The following is a 16,493-nucleotide window of genomic DNA, read 5'->3' on the forward strand; positions in this document are numbered from 1 at the left end:
CTGAAATAATCTTGAAGGCTGTAGCCATTCCTCAGGATGAATGACTCTCATTCCTCAAAGTTGCAAACTGGGACTCAGAGCTCACCAGCTCCAACCTGTTCCACTCCCAGTCAGGCAATGGATGCGGCCAGGGTGAATTTCCCAGCCCAAGAGTAAAATGCTGAGGAGCTGAGCTGTGAGTCAAGTCCAGTTGCTACTTCCTCACTGTCTCCTACAGGCCTGCCTCCCGGACAGCTCAGTATGATTGTTGTGCATGCATGAAGTTCTAAGTTTTAGGTTCAACTCCCAGTATCGAAACACACACACACACTCTCTCTCTCTCTCTTGCTTCAGAAAAACTTTATAAAGAGCTCTGCTTGCTTTCCTATCCCTCACAGATTCTTAACACGGGCTAGTGAGATGGTTTTCTCGGCAACAACAGGCTCTCACCCTTGAGCCTGATGGCCCAAGTTCCATTCCCAAGACTCACCTGGTGGAAGTTATGAGCCGAGTCCCTCAGGTTGTCCCTCTGTCCTCTGTACTTCCAGTGTGGCATGCACGCCACCGCCACCACATACACATACAAGATGAATAAATAAATACACTGAAAAGATCATAGGATAGAGCTCAACACTTAAAAGCTCTTGCTGCTTTTCCTGGGGGACCTGAGTTCGATTCCCAACACCCACATTGAGTGGCTCTCAACTACCTGGAAGTCAGCTCTAGGAGATCTGATACTTTCTCCTGACATCTGAGAATGCATGTGCACACGCACACACGCGCGCGCGCGCACACACACACACACAAATAATCCTTAAGATAAAATCCTTTAACCCTAACGGCCTGAAAAATCTCAAGCCTGCTAGACAGCAAAGGGAAGGCCTTGCTCCACCACAGCTCAGCACACATGCTCCTGCCAATCACTTTTATCCCAGCAGCCTGGGCTGTGTGTGTTCCCCAAATATTCATTGTCCCAGCCAGTGCCCATGCTTCCACCATAAAAAAAGACTCTGTTACTTCTGGTCAAAGGTTTCAGGATGGATGCCTTGTATTCTGATCCGCCAGTATCAAAAGAGATCAGGTAGCCCTGGTCAATGGCCTATGAAGAGATTTCCTTTACAAGCAGAGAGAACTAATAAACCATTGTCAGAGGCGTAGATGTTCCGAGGCACTCAAATGCCTAAGCTCTGTCTTAAAATATTCAAAGCTTATATTCACTTCTTTCCTTGGCACCCATTTTTAGGTTTCATACAGCCTCTTTTGGGGAACAAAAGTCTGCAAAGTTCCCATTGAGGTCAGGCTTGTAAATTTGCTGTAGTCATTTTTTAAAAGTAATTTTTCCCCTAGTAACATACAGAGGAAACACAGGAAAAATCCTATTAATATCAAATCTCTCTCTCTCTCCTTCCTCTATAACAGTGGTTCTCAACCTGTGGGGTGCGACCCCTCAAGAGTTGAACAACCCTTTTACAGGGGTCACACATAAGAGATGCTGCCTATCAGATATTTTCATTATGACTCATAACAGTTACAACGTTACAATTATGAAGTAGCACCAAGGCTAATCTTATGGTTGGATGGTCCCCACAACATGAGGTAGGGTGTATTAAAGGGTCATGCCATTAGGAAGGTTGAGAACCATGGCTCTATATTTATTTATTTATTTATTTATTTATTTATTTATTTATTTATTTATAAAGTCTATAATTTTTTTTGCCATACTTTGAGGCAGGGTTTCCTCCCTGAACCCAGAGCTCAGCAATGATTAAGTAGAGGGCCATGAGTTCTCGGGATCCGTCTATTTGCCCCCTACAATATCTGCCGTCCTTGGGTTGTAGACATGGCCGCCATTTTATGAACGTGCCGAGGACCTCAGCTCAGGCCCTTATGCTTACAGCAAGTGCTACAGCATGAGCCCATCTCCTCCTCCAATGGTGTTAGTCAACAAGCTTCTAGTACTTTCTCCATCCATCAAGCATGACTGTCAGTGTCGGGTGGACTTGAGGTTATTCAGTCTGACAGCCTGGTCATCGTCCCCCTGTACTAGTGGGGGACTCTTCAACCCAGAACTTTTGAGTGTGAGAGTCAGACTCGATCCTGCAGATCCATCATGTTTGGATGCTTCTCTTTGAGAAGATGGGCAAAGGAACACTTATTTATGCCCAGGGTGAGAGGAAGGAAGACAGACTCTGAATGGAGAACCCGAGTGCCCTGTTCTGGTGCCTAACAGTCTTATCAATCATCTTGGATTTTTCACCACAGGCCCAAGGACCAGGTACATCTGCACTAGCTTGCTTCCACCATCCTCTGTGACATTCTTGACTTCCTCTACACTGGTTCACTTCTTTTTCTATAGTGCTTGCCACCATATTGATGCTTTTTTGTTTTGTTTTGTTTGTATGGCTGCTCTCCCTGGCTCCTAGATTATAAACAAGGACGCAGGACGTGGGTGCAGTTTGCAATGTTGTCTTTTTGGTTCACTGATCTCTCCCAAGCACCGCAACTCCTGACACATGTTAGCATCTAAGTTAATAACATTACTTGAGAGGAAAGAGCTGGAGAATTCTGTTGGCAAGGGGACTCCGGGTGTCACTCGGTATCAAGCGCAAAGTCCTTGGTTCTATCCCCAACACTGCATATAGATGACTAGGACTATTGCCTCACTTCTGTTAAGCGGTCCCCTGGAGATGGAGGCCACAGGATCAAGATCATTCTCAGATACATATTGAGATGGAGGCCAGGCTAGGCTACAAAAGACCCAAAGCACTGGGCTATGAGGACCTCAACGCTGGTCCTGTGTCCTGCGTTGGTCCGAGGTTGCCCTACCTGCATTCTGAGAAAGGAAGTGATTGAAAGATTGAACACCCCATCTAAACTCTGACCTAATCTTCCCTACCGGGTGAAGTTTCTCAGTTCTTGTACTGCAGTCTTCCAGTATTCAGACAATTGCTTCAGCTCTTCTCTCGCTACAGTTTTGTACAGATAACTGAAGAGTTCAGACAGGAACACTTTCCTTCAGCTAGGTGAGGAGAGGCAAACGTGCCTTAAGCTAAGCGTCAATATTTTTAGTGAGTTTTGATTTATTTTAAGTTTTTTTTATGTGTGTGTGTGTGTATGAAAGTCAATGGAGTTCAGAGATGTCGGATCCTCAGATCCCCTGGAGATGAAGGTACAGGCAGCTCAGTCATCTGACATGGGATGCTGGGAACTTCAGGTCCTCTGGAAGAGCAATAGATACTCTTAACCACTGAGCCACCTCCTCAGCCCTGATGTGTATTTGTGATGCACAAAATGCAGAAAGGTTTATTTATTTATTTTTTATGTTATGTGACATAAAAAAATGGTCAGAAAGCTTTGGAGGCAGGAATGGACCCCGGAGACGAAAGAGAGCATGGACTTTATGGATGGGCTTCCCAGAAATCAGCAAAACAAGAACACAGTAGGAATTTCAGCCCAATGCCTTCTGCTCTGTTCTCCTATTTCTTTTTACTTACTAGAGTTCTAGTTTACATACTAGGGCACACTCAGGCCCCCTTTGGGGAAGACACAAACAGAGCAATTCACTTGACTGAGGTGTGCAATTAATCTAAGGTCATGTAACTTTCATTTGGTTCCTGGGTATACAGATGAGGTTCTGAGGTTGTGACCGGGGGCTTGTGAATCTGTTGGGTAGAACCTTCGTAAAGGGTTGCTACTTTCTAGTTTGGGATTGGGGACTCTATGGGATGGTAAAGGGCATTTTGCTCAATTTTCACCTTGCCACACCGTGAGAAGCTAGGCAGTGCCACAACCCCACAGCAAGCATTAAAACAGCATGTGTGGGTTATCACCCAGAATAATCACCCCACGGCTAACCTCACACCTGTCTGTCCAAGGCAGACAAACCACTGTGCCCAGCTCCTCCTGGGGAATCTTTAGGTATTAGCTCCTCTCAAAGAAAGCTATTCTCTATTAAAATGTAAAAACCACCTACCAAGAGGCAAGTATTTGTGTAAAATACAGGCAAGTTAAATCACTTGCCAGTTTTACAGCTTATTCCAAATGTTGAGTTGGTATCCACATCTCACCTAATGATTTAAGAATCGATGTCCATGAAAGTGCTTTGATAAGTGGACATGATTGGCACACAGCTATAATCCCAGCATTTGGGAGAGAAGGGCTATTCAAGCTCATCCTAGGTTCCACAGACCAGAAGATTCTGAAGAGCTCTCAAAAAATAGAGGGCCTCTAGGGTTAAAAGCACTTGCTGCTTTTGCAGAGAGGACCTGTGTGTTGTTCCTCACCTTTAACTCCAGATCCAGGGCACACTCACTCAAAATAACTTTCAAGGGCTTTCACAACACCGATTGATTATTATCCCACAGGTTAGGACTGTTATCTTAACGTTAACTGTTAATATTTTAAGAAGTGGTTGCATTGGGTTGAAGAAGTGCAATATTAAAGTAAAAGCCATGGGTCTTTTAGACCCAGTGTGTAAAGACACACCCTTGAGTTATAACTCAGAGACACATCTGGAAAAAAGTGGTTGCTAACCTGTAGAACCCACAAATCCATCTCCTTCTACCAAGTGGGAATAGCACCCTCCCCCACCAGAATCCCACAAAGGCCCAGAAGTCCACCTAGGAAGGAAAACAGAGACTCGCATCATTTAACTGCTATTTATTTTCATAAACATGAGGTATTTCAAAGTGCTATAAGGTGCAGCACTAAATATATACATTTTGAAGAAATTAAACACAGAACTTTGCCATTTTTACCCAGTTCTATGCACCAAACATGAACAAATACAGTAACAAGGAAGAAACAGGCTAGGAAAAAAAAGGAATATATATATAGTAAAATTTCTTTACAAAAGTTTCTTAGTTCAAAAAGTGATAAAGTAATATCTACTCAAAACTTTCACAACTCATTTTCATACGAAAATATAAGTATCAAATTTAGTTATGTATCAGCATCATATTAAAGTATACAGGCCGTGTAGGAATTAGTACAGTACATAACAGATTAACAATATATTTGTATACAAAACATGCTCCTCAAACATTGAGGTATTCTTACAGTACTTAGGTGTGAACTTCCAGTCTAATACTGGCCGCAAGAGCCACCTCTCATTACCCAGGACGTATACAAAAGGCGGTGTATCAATGGTATTTACACAAGTGTTCCCAGGGGCATCAAATGGCAAACCCCTTCTGTGGCGTCTGCTGGAACTTAAGCACCATTGTAAAAAGAAGGAATGACTGTTTGGAAGCTTGGACCAGAACAAGGTGACTTCACAGCCTCCTGAAGCTCCCAACTGTCCCGGAACTTCCATGGCTGTCACCAGGTGATGTGGAGGAGGAAACAAGCCACCCAGCATTCCAGAACTCAGCCCCCCGCCCCCAAGGTCATGGCAGAACCCCGTGTCCTGTCCCAAGATCCAAACTCGACAGGAGACCGATTTGAAAGTAAACCAACATTCTTAATGTCAACACAATGTTTGTTTAAAAAAAAAAAAAATCAAAATGTGCAAAGTGGCAGTGACTGTCCGTGTGAGAAGCGTTTAGCAAGTCCGAGCATGTTCGATCTTCTTTAGCAACTGCTGCTGCCTGGCCTGCAGTTTCTCCTTTTCCAGCAGGAGCTGGTGCTCGTTGGCCTGCAGGGCGTGGACGTACTCGGTGGCTTTTTTCAAGATGACCACCTTGGCAGCCTTCTCGTTCTTCACCAGCTCAGGCACATGGTCCCTGAGCGTCAGGAAGCTGGAGCGCAGGTCGTTGCGGCGCTGGCGCTCCAGGATGTTGTGGTTGCGGCGTCTCTCGCTGTCCTCTGAGTCTGAGTTTCGGGGGCTCAAGTTCTTAGCTTTCGCTGGGACAACATTCTTGAGGGGGCGTGGAGAAGCCTCGCTCTTGAGTTTCTTCTGCGGTGGCGCGTCCTCGCTCTCGACATAGGGTGAGGGCGCAGCGTAATTGTGCTGCTGATGGATGGGAACACAGCGCTTGAGGATCAGCTCGCCAGCCTGTGCTCGCCCCATACCCAGAGCTGAGGTCTTGGGACGCACAGTAATGGTGAAGGTGGTGACAGCCTTGTTATTAGAGGAGGAGCGTCTCTTCTCCACCGTGACCACATCTATTTCCTCCTCTTCATCTTCCTCCTCGTCATCTTCATCATCTTTAAGGTAAAAAAAAAATTCAGGTAAAACATTAACATACACACCATTATTTGGGTCTAGGGACAGAACCTAGATAGGTTTGGACAAGATGCACACACACACAGAGAGAGAGAGAGAGAGAGAGAGAGAGAGAGAGAGAGAGAGAGAGAGAGAGAGAGAGAGAATATTCCTTCCCCAGGTTTCTACTCTCAATTTCTATGGGAAGGCTTTATCTATGGTGGGGCCAGCATAGATAAGCTTATGCTTAGCGTAGAAAGACAACCCCCAAAACCCTCCACACAAGTTAGATCCCTGGTGTCAAAAATAAGATCAAAAAACTTTGACCAGGTGGCAGAACTCCGGTTTGAGTCACAAGAAACAATGGGCAGTGGGATTCTGCAAACGGTTACTTAATCTTCCTCCATCCTCAGTTTCCCCAGCTATTCAATGGGGGTAATAGTACAGCGCTTGAGTTTGGCAGACAATATGTAGACTTGGCGACAGATGCTCGGTAATAGGAGCTTTTAGCATAATCACCAGCCAGTCTGCCCCATGGATTTATTTATACACACTTCCACAGCCACCCTTCAGACTGGAGGCTCTTCATTTGGTGGAAACACATGGCTGGGTTGATTTTTCCATCCTTAAACTCGAGGAACAATTTCATTGACTACGAATAAACAACCTTTGCTCTAGGAGCTCTACGCAGGAAGCAGTTTTTCATCTCGGCAAAGATCAAATCTCAATTATAAAGCTCTAATCCACAGTAGCTACACCTCATCCCAACGGGAGCAGTGCCCAAGCAGCAACAACAAAATCCTATCTGTTTTCTAACTCCTCGTTTACTCGCATGCTAGGAGAGAAAATTATGGTTTTAAAAAACTGCAAGTATGAAAATCAAAACATCTTCTGCTTGATCTAGCTAGGACCGGAAAGCTGAACAATTGGGAGGTTTCTTCTGAAGCCGAAATGTTAGGCTGTTCCAGTCTGTGGGTCCCTTTAAGCCAGTGTTTTGGTTTTCAGCCAAGAAGACAGCTGTTGGAAGGAAGTGTTTCCTCACCGAAAGCTGTCAAGGCACAGACATTAAAGGGACAGAGCCCTTTCAAAGTGCAGGCTTATCACCAAGTTTCCTCCCAGGAGCCTCAGAAGGATCCTCACAGCCCAGAAGGAAATTTAGACTTTTTATTGTGGAAAACACTGGCTTTCAAGGTCTAAAAAAGGAGGGTTAGTTACATCTCCAAGGACAAGGGCACACAGGATTTAAATTGTTTGTGGTACTTCCTCAGCCCCAAGGAAAAAGCGTCCCCTACCACCTTCCGAAGAAGACCCAGATAAACGCACACAATAGAACCGCTGAAGGCTTGCGGGTTGTGTACATTTCTAAGGAGGGGCTGCGGAAGGGACCCGCCCTCACCTTCAAGGGCACTGGGTTGGGGAACACGACTCCAACTCAATTAGGTCAGAAATTCCAACTAGGAAACGCAACTGGACCAGCCCTCACTCAAAACCGGAAAGAGGATCCCTGAAAATGTACACAACCACTAATGCACTTGCTGCCAGCTGCTGAAGTGTGTGTGTGGGGGGGGGGGGTGCCCCCACCACCAGGTCTTTCTGATCCTGACTTGCGTCAGGCACAACGCCGCCTGCTGGCCACGCACCAAGCGCAAATAGCCCACCACCCACGGAGGGCCCACAGTCCTGGAGATGGGGGGGGGAATGGGAGCCGGGCATTCTCCTAACTTTTGGAAGCCAAAGTGGGATTGTGCACAGCCCTCATCTTTTGGGAAATCTTTCCCCTTCCCTGTCCTGGCCTAGAGGGACCTTTCCAACGCACTTAACAGGTTTCAGCGTAGAGAGCTTTCCGAGCCAACATCCTGATTGTGCTGGCCACCAACTTTTCCCACGGTGAGGGCAAGCCTAAAGCAAGGATTTCCGAAGAGGATAGACGAAATTTAAGGGAAGGTGTAGCTGGGGCTTCCAGCCTCTGTCCGGGGAGAGGTGGGTAGAATAGGACCACCGGCACGAACCTACGATAACAAAGGGACCGCAGTCTCCTCGACACACACTCCCCGCACCTCCCGACCCAGGATCCCAAGGTGTCAACAAGGACCCTGAACCAGGCTTTACCTGAGTCGCTCAAGGTGTCCTCTCCGGAGGTACTGAGGGCCTTGTGCTCGCCACTGTTGGCTGGACGGCCGCCTGCACGAGCAGGAGCGGCCACCGGGGCAGCAGCCGGAGCAGACACAGTAGTGACCACAGCGCTGGTCGCAGGGGCACTGATGGGAGTAGCGGACACTGGTGCCGGTTCACGCTTGTTCACTGGGAAGGGGAAGACCACGGCGGGGTCCACGCACTCCGCAGCCGGGTGGGAGAGATCGGTGGGCAGGGTGGCCCCGGTGCGGCCAGCACTCGCCGTCCCGTTAAGGGCACGGCCCCCGGGGCTGCTGGCACTCACTCCCGGAGCCGGGCAGGCTGTGCCGGCGCCCGGTGGCCCGTGGCCGTGCTGCAGCTTCTCGTTCACCGCACGCTCCAGCTTCTCGCGGGCGGAGAAGCCGCTCCACATACAGTCCTGAAGGATGACTGGGTTAGGGGTGAGACTACTCAGTCCCCCCAGACCGAATGCATCCTCTTCTGCTGGGTTGCCCCACAGATCGGCCTCCGGCAGCAGCATCTCCGTAGCCCAATTCGAGGGCTCCGGGCTGTGCTCTGGGAAGGCGCGGCTGGGCGACAACGGGGGCGTGGGCAGCAGCTCAAACTTCTTCCAGATGTCCTCCCCCGGTGGGGTCGAATCGGGACCGCCGAAGTAGAAGTCATCCTCGTCCGGATAGAAGCAGGGCTGCAGCGAGTCAAACTCGAGGTCTGGGTTCTTGCAGATCATCCCCGGCATGGTGGACGCGGTGCAGCTGGGCATCTGTTCGCCTCCCGGGCGGTGACTGACCACTTTCCTCTCCGCTCTTTTTAATGTGGGGGAGTGCTTCCTTCCCGTGGGGAGCACAGAGTCGCACCAACCTCCAACACTACAACCAACAGACAGACCAAGTGAGAATGAGCCAAGAGGGGTGGACTGGTGGGGACAAGCAGTGGGCACCCCCCAATCTCGCCTACAAGCTTCCCAGCCTTTCCCACTGCTCGAGAAGGTGGAGGAAGTTGAGCCTCTCCTCCACTCCCTCCTTTTGTGTACAAGCTGTCTAAGACTGTGGGTGGGAGGGGGCTTGCAGATGCAGGGGTGGTGTAGCTCGGCAACTTTGGAAACTGCCCTTTCATTCACACAAGGCACTGCCTGGGGGAGGGGGACAGTTCAAGCTGCAGATCCCAGCTCTTACTAGCACGATAGCCGATAGCCCCTCTTGCAACAGTGCAGGACCCAACTGCTCAAAGGAAGTCCAGCTACCGGGCACGAGACGGCACTACCTTCCATTTTTGCAGAAATAAGATGCGGGAGCGCAAAAGCTAACGGGGTTCGGGAAACTTTATTAATTATTAAGGGCCTTTCTCCAAACAGACCAACAACAGACACTTACATATAATCCCCTTCCATACAGCGCCTTAATTCTGGCAGATACCCTTGGTGCTCATCTTCTACCCATATCTTATTTTGACCCTTTGCAATTTCCTCCCTTTGGAAATCCCAGTCTCTTCCACCGAAAAGAGGCTGAACCCCATTCCTAAGAATGGTGCAAGGGCTCCCGCGCGATGAGGGTCGCCGGAGAGAATCGCGTCCCCTAAGCTGGGGCAGCCGTGACCTACATTATCACTCAGCGTCCTAGCTTCGCCTAATCCCTTTTCCTTCCTTCCCGCGGCACCTTTTGGAGAACCCCAGCTTCGGGTGGGGACGCACCGGCTCCCAGTCAGCTCACACTAAGACAAATCTTGTAGAGCCTGGTGAATTTCTTTTCGCTAAAGCTATCTCTCTGCCCGGGCCGGGGCTGTAAAAAGGATTAGGGCGGGTCTCTTCCAGCCAGGGTGCCTACGGGTGCTGAATTAGCTTTTCAGGAAAAGCCCCCAGATGGTTTTGTTTCGAAAGCAGACACGGTGTGTCCCCCACACACTAAAAAAAAAATAAATAAAATATAAAAAATGAAAAAATCCGGCATATTTGGGCGCCGGGTGCAGAGCCCGGTTCAGGGGCTCGCCTAGCCGCAGCGCTCTGGCGTTCCCCAGGCGCTCGGAGCTTTACAAGTACCGCTTCTTACCTCCCGCAGACTGCCGGGGATCCGGAGGCGACTCGGCGCTGGGGTCTCCGGGTGGGCTGAGGGGGCGGCGGCGGGAGGGGGTTGTCCTCGGGCGGCTGCAGTGTGTGCGCGCTTACGCCTGGCTAGCGCTCGTTCAGCTCCAACCCAGTTCCCAGGAGCCCCCCGCATCCACCCAGCGCGTCCAGACAGATGACTGTCACTGGCTGCGCTTTGAAGCTCGGGGGATATTATTAACTGAAAAAAATCTGACACACCCGGGGGGCGGGGAGAGAAGGGGGCTGTGGCGCAGACGAGGGGGAGGGAGAAAGGCAGAGGCAAGCGCCTATACCCCGCCCTCTTGATTTCCATAAAAATCAGGGGAGGCGCCAAAGCCTTTCGCGCCAAAAGCCATTTGCTTTTTTTTCTTCCTTTTTGCAGACTGCGGGCTGCAAAGCTGGGAAACCCGGGGAGTGCTCCTCCCGCCCTTTTGGACCCCCGGGCTTGCACCCGACGCACTCAGCGAACCAGCTGCGCGCCGAGTGTTGCGCAGCACCCACCCCATGGACCCGGGCATTACTTGGCTTTTCTTTTCCTTTTTTTTTTTTTAAACCCCTGGGTGTGTGCTGGGGGCGGGGGGGAGGTTTCTAGCCTGGTCCCTGCTTGCACTGCCTTTTGTGTGTGTGTGTGTTGTGTGTGTGTGTGTGTGTGTGTGCGCGCGAGCTGAGCTCCAGGCCAAAGTGGAACAAGGCCTGGCAGTGGGACTGTTCGTGTGTGATCTCGAAAGAAGGCGACGGGAGTGCAAAATGGGAGGCCGAGGAAGCGCCCACGTAGGAATGAGACCGCAGGAGGTTTCTAGTTTCAAATTGAAAGGAAGGGGCGCCCCCCTTGTTTGAAAATAAATAAGTGCGGGCTACGAGGGTGGCGCCGCAGCGCTTTCTTCGGCCGAAGGCGACACCTCGCGGAGACGGAGCAGAAAGCGGAGTCGCACCGCCGGGCCTCGAAGTGGGGCCACCCCCGCGAGATGGTTAGCGAATCCTCGGTACCGCGGGAGGGATTGTGAAACGCTAGGAGACTCGTCCCCCACCTTTCCGAAGCCAGCGTTCACTAAAATTCCGGACAGCCTGGACTCGGTGCAAACAGAAGGAACTACACAGTCCACATCGCCCACAGTACCTCTCAGTAAACCTTGAGTTCACATTGATGGCATCAAGGAAAGCCACCATCAACTTGGCTTCTTTGTGTCCCCGTTGCCTCACCAAGTGGTGTTAACAGAAAAAGCGTGACATCTTATTAAGACCTGACGGGGTGTATGCATTTTTCATTCGCCCCGTGGGGGACATTTCCCTCCCTCCCGTCTCACTTCCGTTCAGGCAAACATTCTATTTCTTTCCGAAATGATGGGGTTAAAAATAACTGCTCCTGTCCCCCAAAACTTTCCAATAATGGCCCAGGCCTCCTGTGGCGCCTCTTTCACTGCCACATTCCCAGTGGGGTGCGATTCACTCTTAAAAAACATTCCCTTAAGCTTGTTTGTGGGGAAGCTTCTCCATTTCCCTCTAAATTGGAAATGACACCCCTCATTCACCTCCACCGAGGAAGAAGAGAATGCTAGTGAATCAAGTTCAAAATGCTGTGTATTAGCATGTGTGAAGGTTTCCCCATCTGCCCCTGAATGCCTACATAATTCTGGGGACCAGGGCAGATTCTAGGAAGTAGCCCATGAATGGGGGGAGGGGGATCTCCCTTCCGAGCTTCTTTATTATTTGGATCACATATGTAAAAAGCCATTTACCCTTGCAAAAGCCTTTAACACTCTCATTTCCACACCCCTGGCCTTTTCCATTCCAAGCCCTCCCACGGCATTCTCCCCCAAGGTGTTGGCTTTCTGAAACCTTTGCCTCCGTTTGTAATTAGACATACACAGCAGGAGCTGTATGGTAAGTACTCCTGGTTGTTGATGGAGGAGGGTGTCACTGAAAGGGACCCTTTTTAAGGAAGCCAGATCTGGCAGGTTAGTTTTGTTTATTAGAGACACAGCGGGAAAGAGATAGGTGTGACTCCAGAACTAGCTCTTTTTAAATTCTTGTTTCTCTTTTTGTTGTTGTTGTTTGCTGGCTTTTGTGTGTGTGTGTGTGTGTGTGTGTGTGTGTGTGACTTTCTGTTTTTGAAATGGGGTCTTGTATAACCCAAGATTGCTTCAAACTCCATGTTTTTGCAAGGATGACCTTGAACTCCTCCTGATCCTCTTGCTATCACCCAAATTCTAGGAGTACCAGCCTGTGCCTTCACATTTGGCTTCCAGAATCTTCTTCAGAACCTCAGCAGCCAAACGCATAAAGGGCACTTAAACATGGCTGCCTGAACTCCCTCAAGTAGTAGAAGGACTAGGAAAACAGGCTAAGACGGCCCAGTTAGTATGGATAAAAGTCCTCCCTCTTCACCGTTAAAAGATAGGATGTTTTAGAAAAGAGAGACCAGCGAGAAGATGACCTGGTTACTCTGCATGCCTCTGAGCAAATCGTTTATCTTTCTTGGGCCTTAATCTCAAATCTCCTGCTCTTAAGGCAAACCAGCAATTACTGAAATTACCAGCAAGTCTGAATCTGAAGGTTAGAAGAATGATAAAAGTCAGCAAGTATTTATTGGTACCTTCATTGGCAGGTAGAAAGATAAAAGACTGTTCATGGAGAAAAATTACCTAATAGCCCTTCTTGGTGGACTCACCGAGAAGCCCAGCCGTTCCTCTTACAGATAAACATAGAAGCACTCTAAGATTTCAAGGGACACACATAAATGAAAGGAAATCCTTGGCAGGCTTTGAAGCCAAGGCTTAGTCCACGGCTTGAGACCCAACAAGGATCAGGATGCTTTATGGATCTCACCTACAATAGGAGGGTAAAAGGTTTGTCATAGCTGGGAGCATCTTACTGGGTCCTAACTTTCCCTGTCTAAATAAAGGTATAGACCTTTGTGACGGTGCATACTTAACACTTCAGCATTCTGGGGCTGGGTCAAGAAGACTGGGAGTTTAAAGCCAGCCTGGGCTATTCCCAAGACCCTGTCCCAACAAAACAAAACACAGCCCTGTAAAGTTTGCTTATTAAATAATTTTTAAATACCTGGGAACAGGCTGCTAAGATGGCTCAGCAGCTAAGGGTGCTTGCTGCCATGTCTAACTACCTCAGTTCAGTCTCCAGGACCCACACTCATGGTGGAAGGAGAAAACAGATCCCTGCACATTGTCCTCTGACCTCCACAGGCATTTAGTGACATATGGGTCATACATATACACATTCTCAATTTTAAAACAAAAAAACACTGCCGATTAGTTGAATTAATTGCCTGTTCATTTCTTTTAAAGGTTGGAGGAAAGAGGAGGTGGAAGATGAGGGAGTGTTACATGGGAAAAAAGAGGAGGAAGAGGAGAAAAGAAAATTGTCATTCTGTATTGCACACAAAAAGTAAACTATGAAAATAGTTCAGATTTAAGATTTAATCGCAAAAAGTAAAACTACCAAAGAAGATAGATTCAGAATAGGAAATACACCTTCATTAAATAGAAATGTGTGGGAGTCTCACAAAATATGAGGCTTGAAGAAAGGGCAGATGACAGAAACGCATGCAGTGTCCTCGAGCTACCTGGGGTTCTGAGGAGCTGAGGGAAGGAAACCTGGGCTAGTAACGCCGTCTTCTCAGACCGATAAAGTCTCAGGTATTATTAATGCTGTCTGGAAGCGGCCCACAGAGTAGGTCACGGAAAGTCTACCTTGGCTGGGTGTCACAGAATTAATCTCCACTGGGAGATAAGAAGCCTGGCGAGTAGATTGAGAACAGCTGAGTTACCTCTGGAGGATGTCTTTATGGAGATAAGGGCTACACAGAACAAGCTGTGCCTACGCTTGCAATTTACCGCTCCATTACCCTTGAGTCCATCCACACTCGGGAGTGTCATATTTGGGATGGTACTTCCCAAGTGCCCTCAGAAGTCAAGACTGTATTCCCAGTGCGTGAGGGCTCCTCTAAACTGAGGGTGGGGAAGCAGTCAGAGAGAAATCTTCCAGGAGATGAACAGATAATTTGCCAAACAGGAAATGAAAAGTGAGTACAGCCGTGAGAGGTACAAATTCCCCAGAGTCCAGACAACGCAAATGCAAATGAAATCTCAAGACTAACAGTTCGGGTCTAGCGTATTGTCTCCAACTGATGGTGAGGCTGGAGAGTGGGCCATAGGAATTCTTTCCTGTGCCCTTGGTGCATCTGCCCCAAGAGCAGAAGTAATTCCACTCTCAAATTCACCCAATAAGTGATAATAAAGCCAGGGCTGTTGAAACGGCTCAGTGGGTAAATGCACCTGTTGCCAAGCCTAGCACCTTGAGCTTAATCCCTGGGTCCTACACTGTGGAAGGAGAAATTTTTTTTTTTTTTTTTTTTTTTTTGGTTTTTCGAGACAGGGTTTCTCTGTGGCTTTGGAGCCTGTCCTGGAACTAGCTCTGTAGACCAGGCTGGTCTCGAACTCACAGAGATCCGCCTGCCTCTGCCTCCCGAGTGCTGGGATTAAAGGCGTGCGCCACCATCGCCCAGCGGAAGGAGAAAATTAAAGTTGTCCCATCCCCAGCAAAATAGATAAGAATATAATGTAAATTAGTTTTAAAAAAGACTGAGGATGGTGGAACCTATGCATGACATCAGCACTTGGGAGAGAGAATCTGGAGGATACTCAGGTTAGGCTAGTGTGGTGTCTATAGCTAGATCCCTTCTCAAAAACAAAAAACAAACTGAGTCTAGGTTAGTGGCAAACACCTTCAGTCGCAATACTCAGCATTGGGGAGGCAGAAGTAGGTAGATCTTTGTAAATTTGAGGTTAGTCTAGTCTATACACTGAGATATATCGAGAGAGAGAGAGAGAGAGAGAGAGAGAGAGAGAGAGAGAGAGAGAGAGAGAGATCATCAAGAATAAGCACTGCCCCAAGGTTGTCAACAGCAAAAACACTGTGAGACTTCCCAGTGCCTATCAGCAAGCTGGATGCTTTGCCTAAAATCCTAACACTAGGAAAGCTGGCTCCAAAGAAATGCAAATTTGGTATCATACTGAGCTAACTACTAAGACCAGCATAGGTTATATATAGTGAGTGGAAGGTTAACCTGGGTGGTGTAGCAAAATCCCATCTCAAAACAAAAGCTATATACCCATGAGTGTGTGTGTGTGTGTGTGTGCATGTGCACGCGCATGCACGCGCGCGCACACACACACCACGCACAGGTGTGCTGGGCCCAGAAAGATGTCTTATTGGGTTAAGGCACTTATAAAGCCTAGCGACCTTAGTACAATTCCCTGGAGCTTATGTGGTAGAAGGAGAGAACCAACTCCCACAAATTGTCCTTTGACTTCTGTAGGCATGCTGTGGTGTGAGTGTGATGCCCCTCCCCTCCATTAATAAAGGTATTTCCTTGGGGCCAGCAATATACGGTACAGTATATTTTAACTGTGCCTTTTAACAATGCTTGCCAGAGATAGCAAGCTATACTTCCTAGCAAGTCCTACAGACTTGGGGATGAACAGCAGATACTCTCCCCTACACTGTGCTGTCAGGCTATGGTGTTTGCTAGATTTTGAGTTATAGTTCTTTGTTTTTAAGTATGTTTATACCTACATATCATACCTATATTTTTTTTTGATGCTGGAAATTGGACCAAAGGGTCTTCTTCATGTTAAGTCAATATATGCTCCATTACTGAGTTGCTCCCAGTCACTGAAACAAAAACAAAAACCACTTGTAATGGATTTATTGGGATACACACCACCTAAATCAAAAGGCATTGGTAGGGGCTGGAGCGATGGCTCAGAAGTTAAGACCACTAAGTCGCTCTTCATGAGGAATTGGGTTTTAATTTCTAGTACCCACATGGCAGCTTCTAATTGCCTGTAATTCCAGTTCCAGGGAATCCTATGTAAATGATAATAATTATTATTGTTATTTGAAAAGAAGCAAGTATAATAAACCAACCAAATTAATACAGTCACTAAAAAGAAAACACGGTACACATACTGTAACTCCGAAACTCTCTATGACTAGAGAAGAAAATAGCAAGACTGCTGAGATGGCTCGGTGGATGAGGCCACTGGCCACCAAGCCTGGCAGCCTGAGTTTGATCTCAGGATCCAGATAGTGAAAGAAGAGAAACAACTCCGGCAAGGTGTCCTCTGACCTCCACAA

At 48.1% G+C, this 16,493-nt stretch overlaps 1 protein-coding gene and 1 non-coding gene across 2 annotated transcripts; one reads left to right on the forward strand and one right to left on the reverse strand.

Moving 5' to 3' along the window:
- Positions 1 to 4,345: 4,345 nt before the first annotated feature.
- On the forward strand, positions 4,346 to 4,492 carry LOC130889814 (small Cajal body-specific RNA 1). The gene has a single exon (XR_009058647.1). It is a non-coding gene; the product is annotated as a small Cajal body-specific RNA 1 (non-coding RNA).
- A 145-nt stretch (positions 4,493 to 4,637) lies between these two features.
- Positions 4,638 to 10,487, reverse strand: Mycn (MYCN proto-oncogene, bHLH transcription factor). Its single transcript, XM_057775749.1, has 3 exons — positions 10,300 to 10,487; positions 8,234 to 9,123; positions 4,638 to 6,126 (listed from the first exon to the last, which is right to left on the reverse strand). The coding sequence occupies exons 2-3, from the start codon at positions 9,015 to 9,017 to the stop codon at positions 5,522 to 5,524; spliced, it is 1,389 nt and encodes a 462-aa protein (XP_057631732.1). The 5' UTR covers positions 9,018 to 9,123; positions 10,300 to 10,487; the 3' UTR covers positions 4,638 to 5,521.
- Positions 10,488 to 16,493: the final 6,006 nt, after the last annotated feature.

This window comes from Chionomys nivalis, chromosome 1 (genome assembly GCF_950005125.1).
Source record: "Chionomys nivalis chromosome 1, mChiNiv1.1, whole genome shotgun sequence".
NCBI classification, from domain to species: Eukaryota; Metazoa; Chordata; class Mammalia; order Rodentia; family Cricetidae; genus Chionomys; species Chionomys nivalis.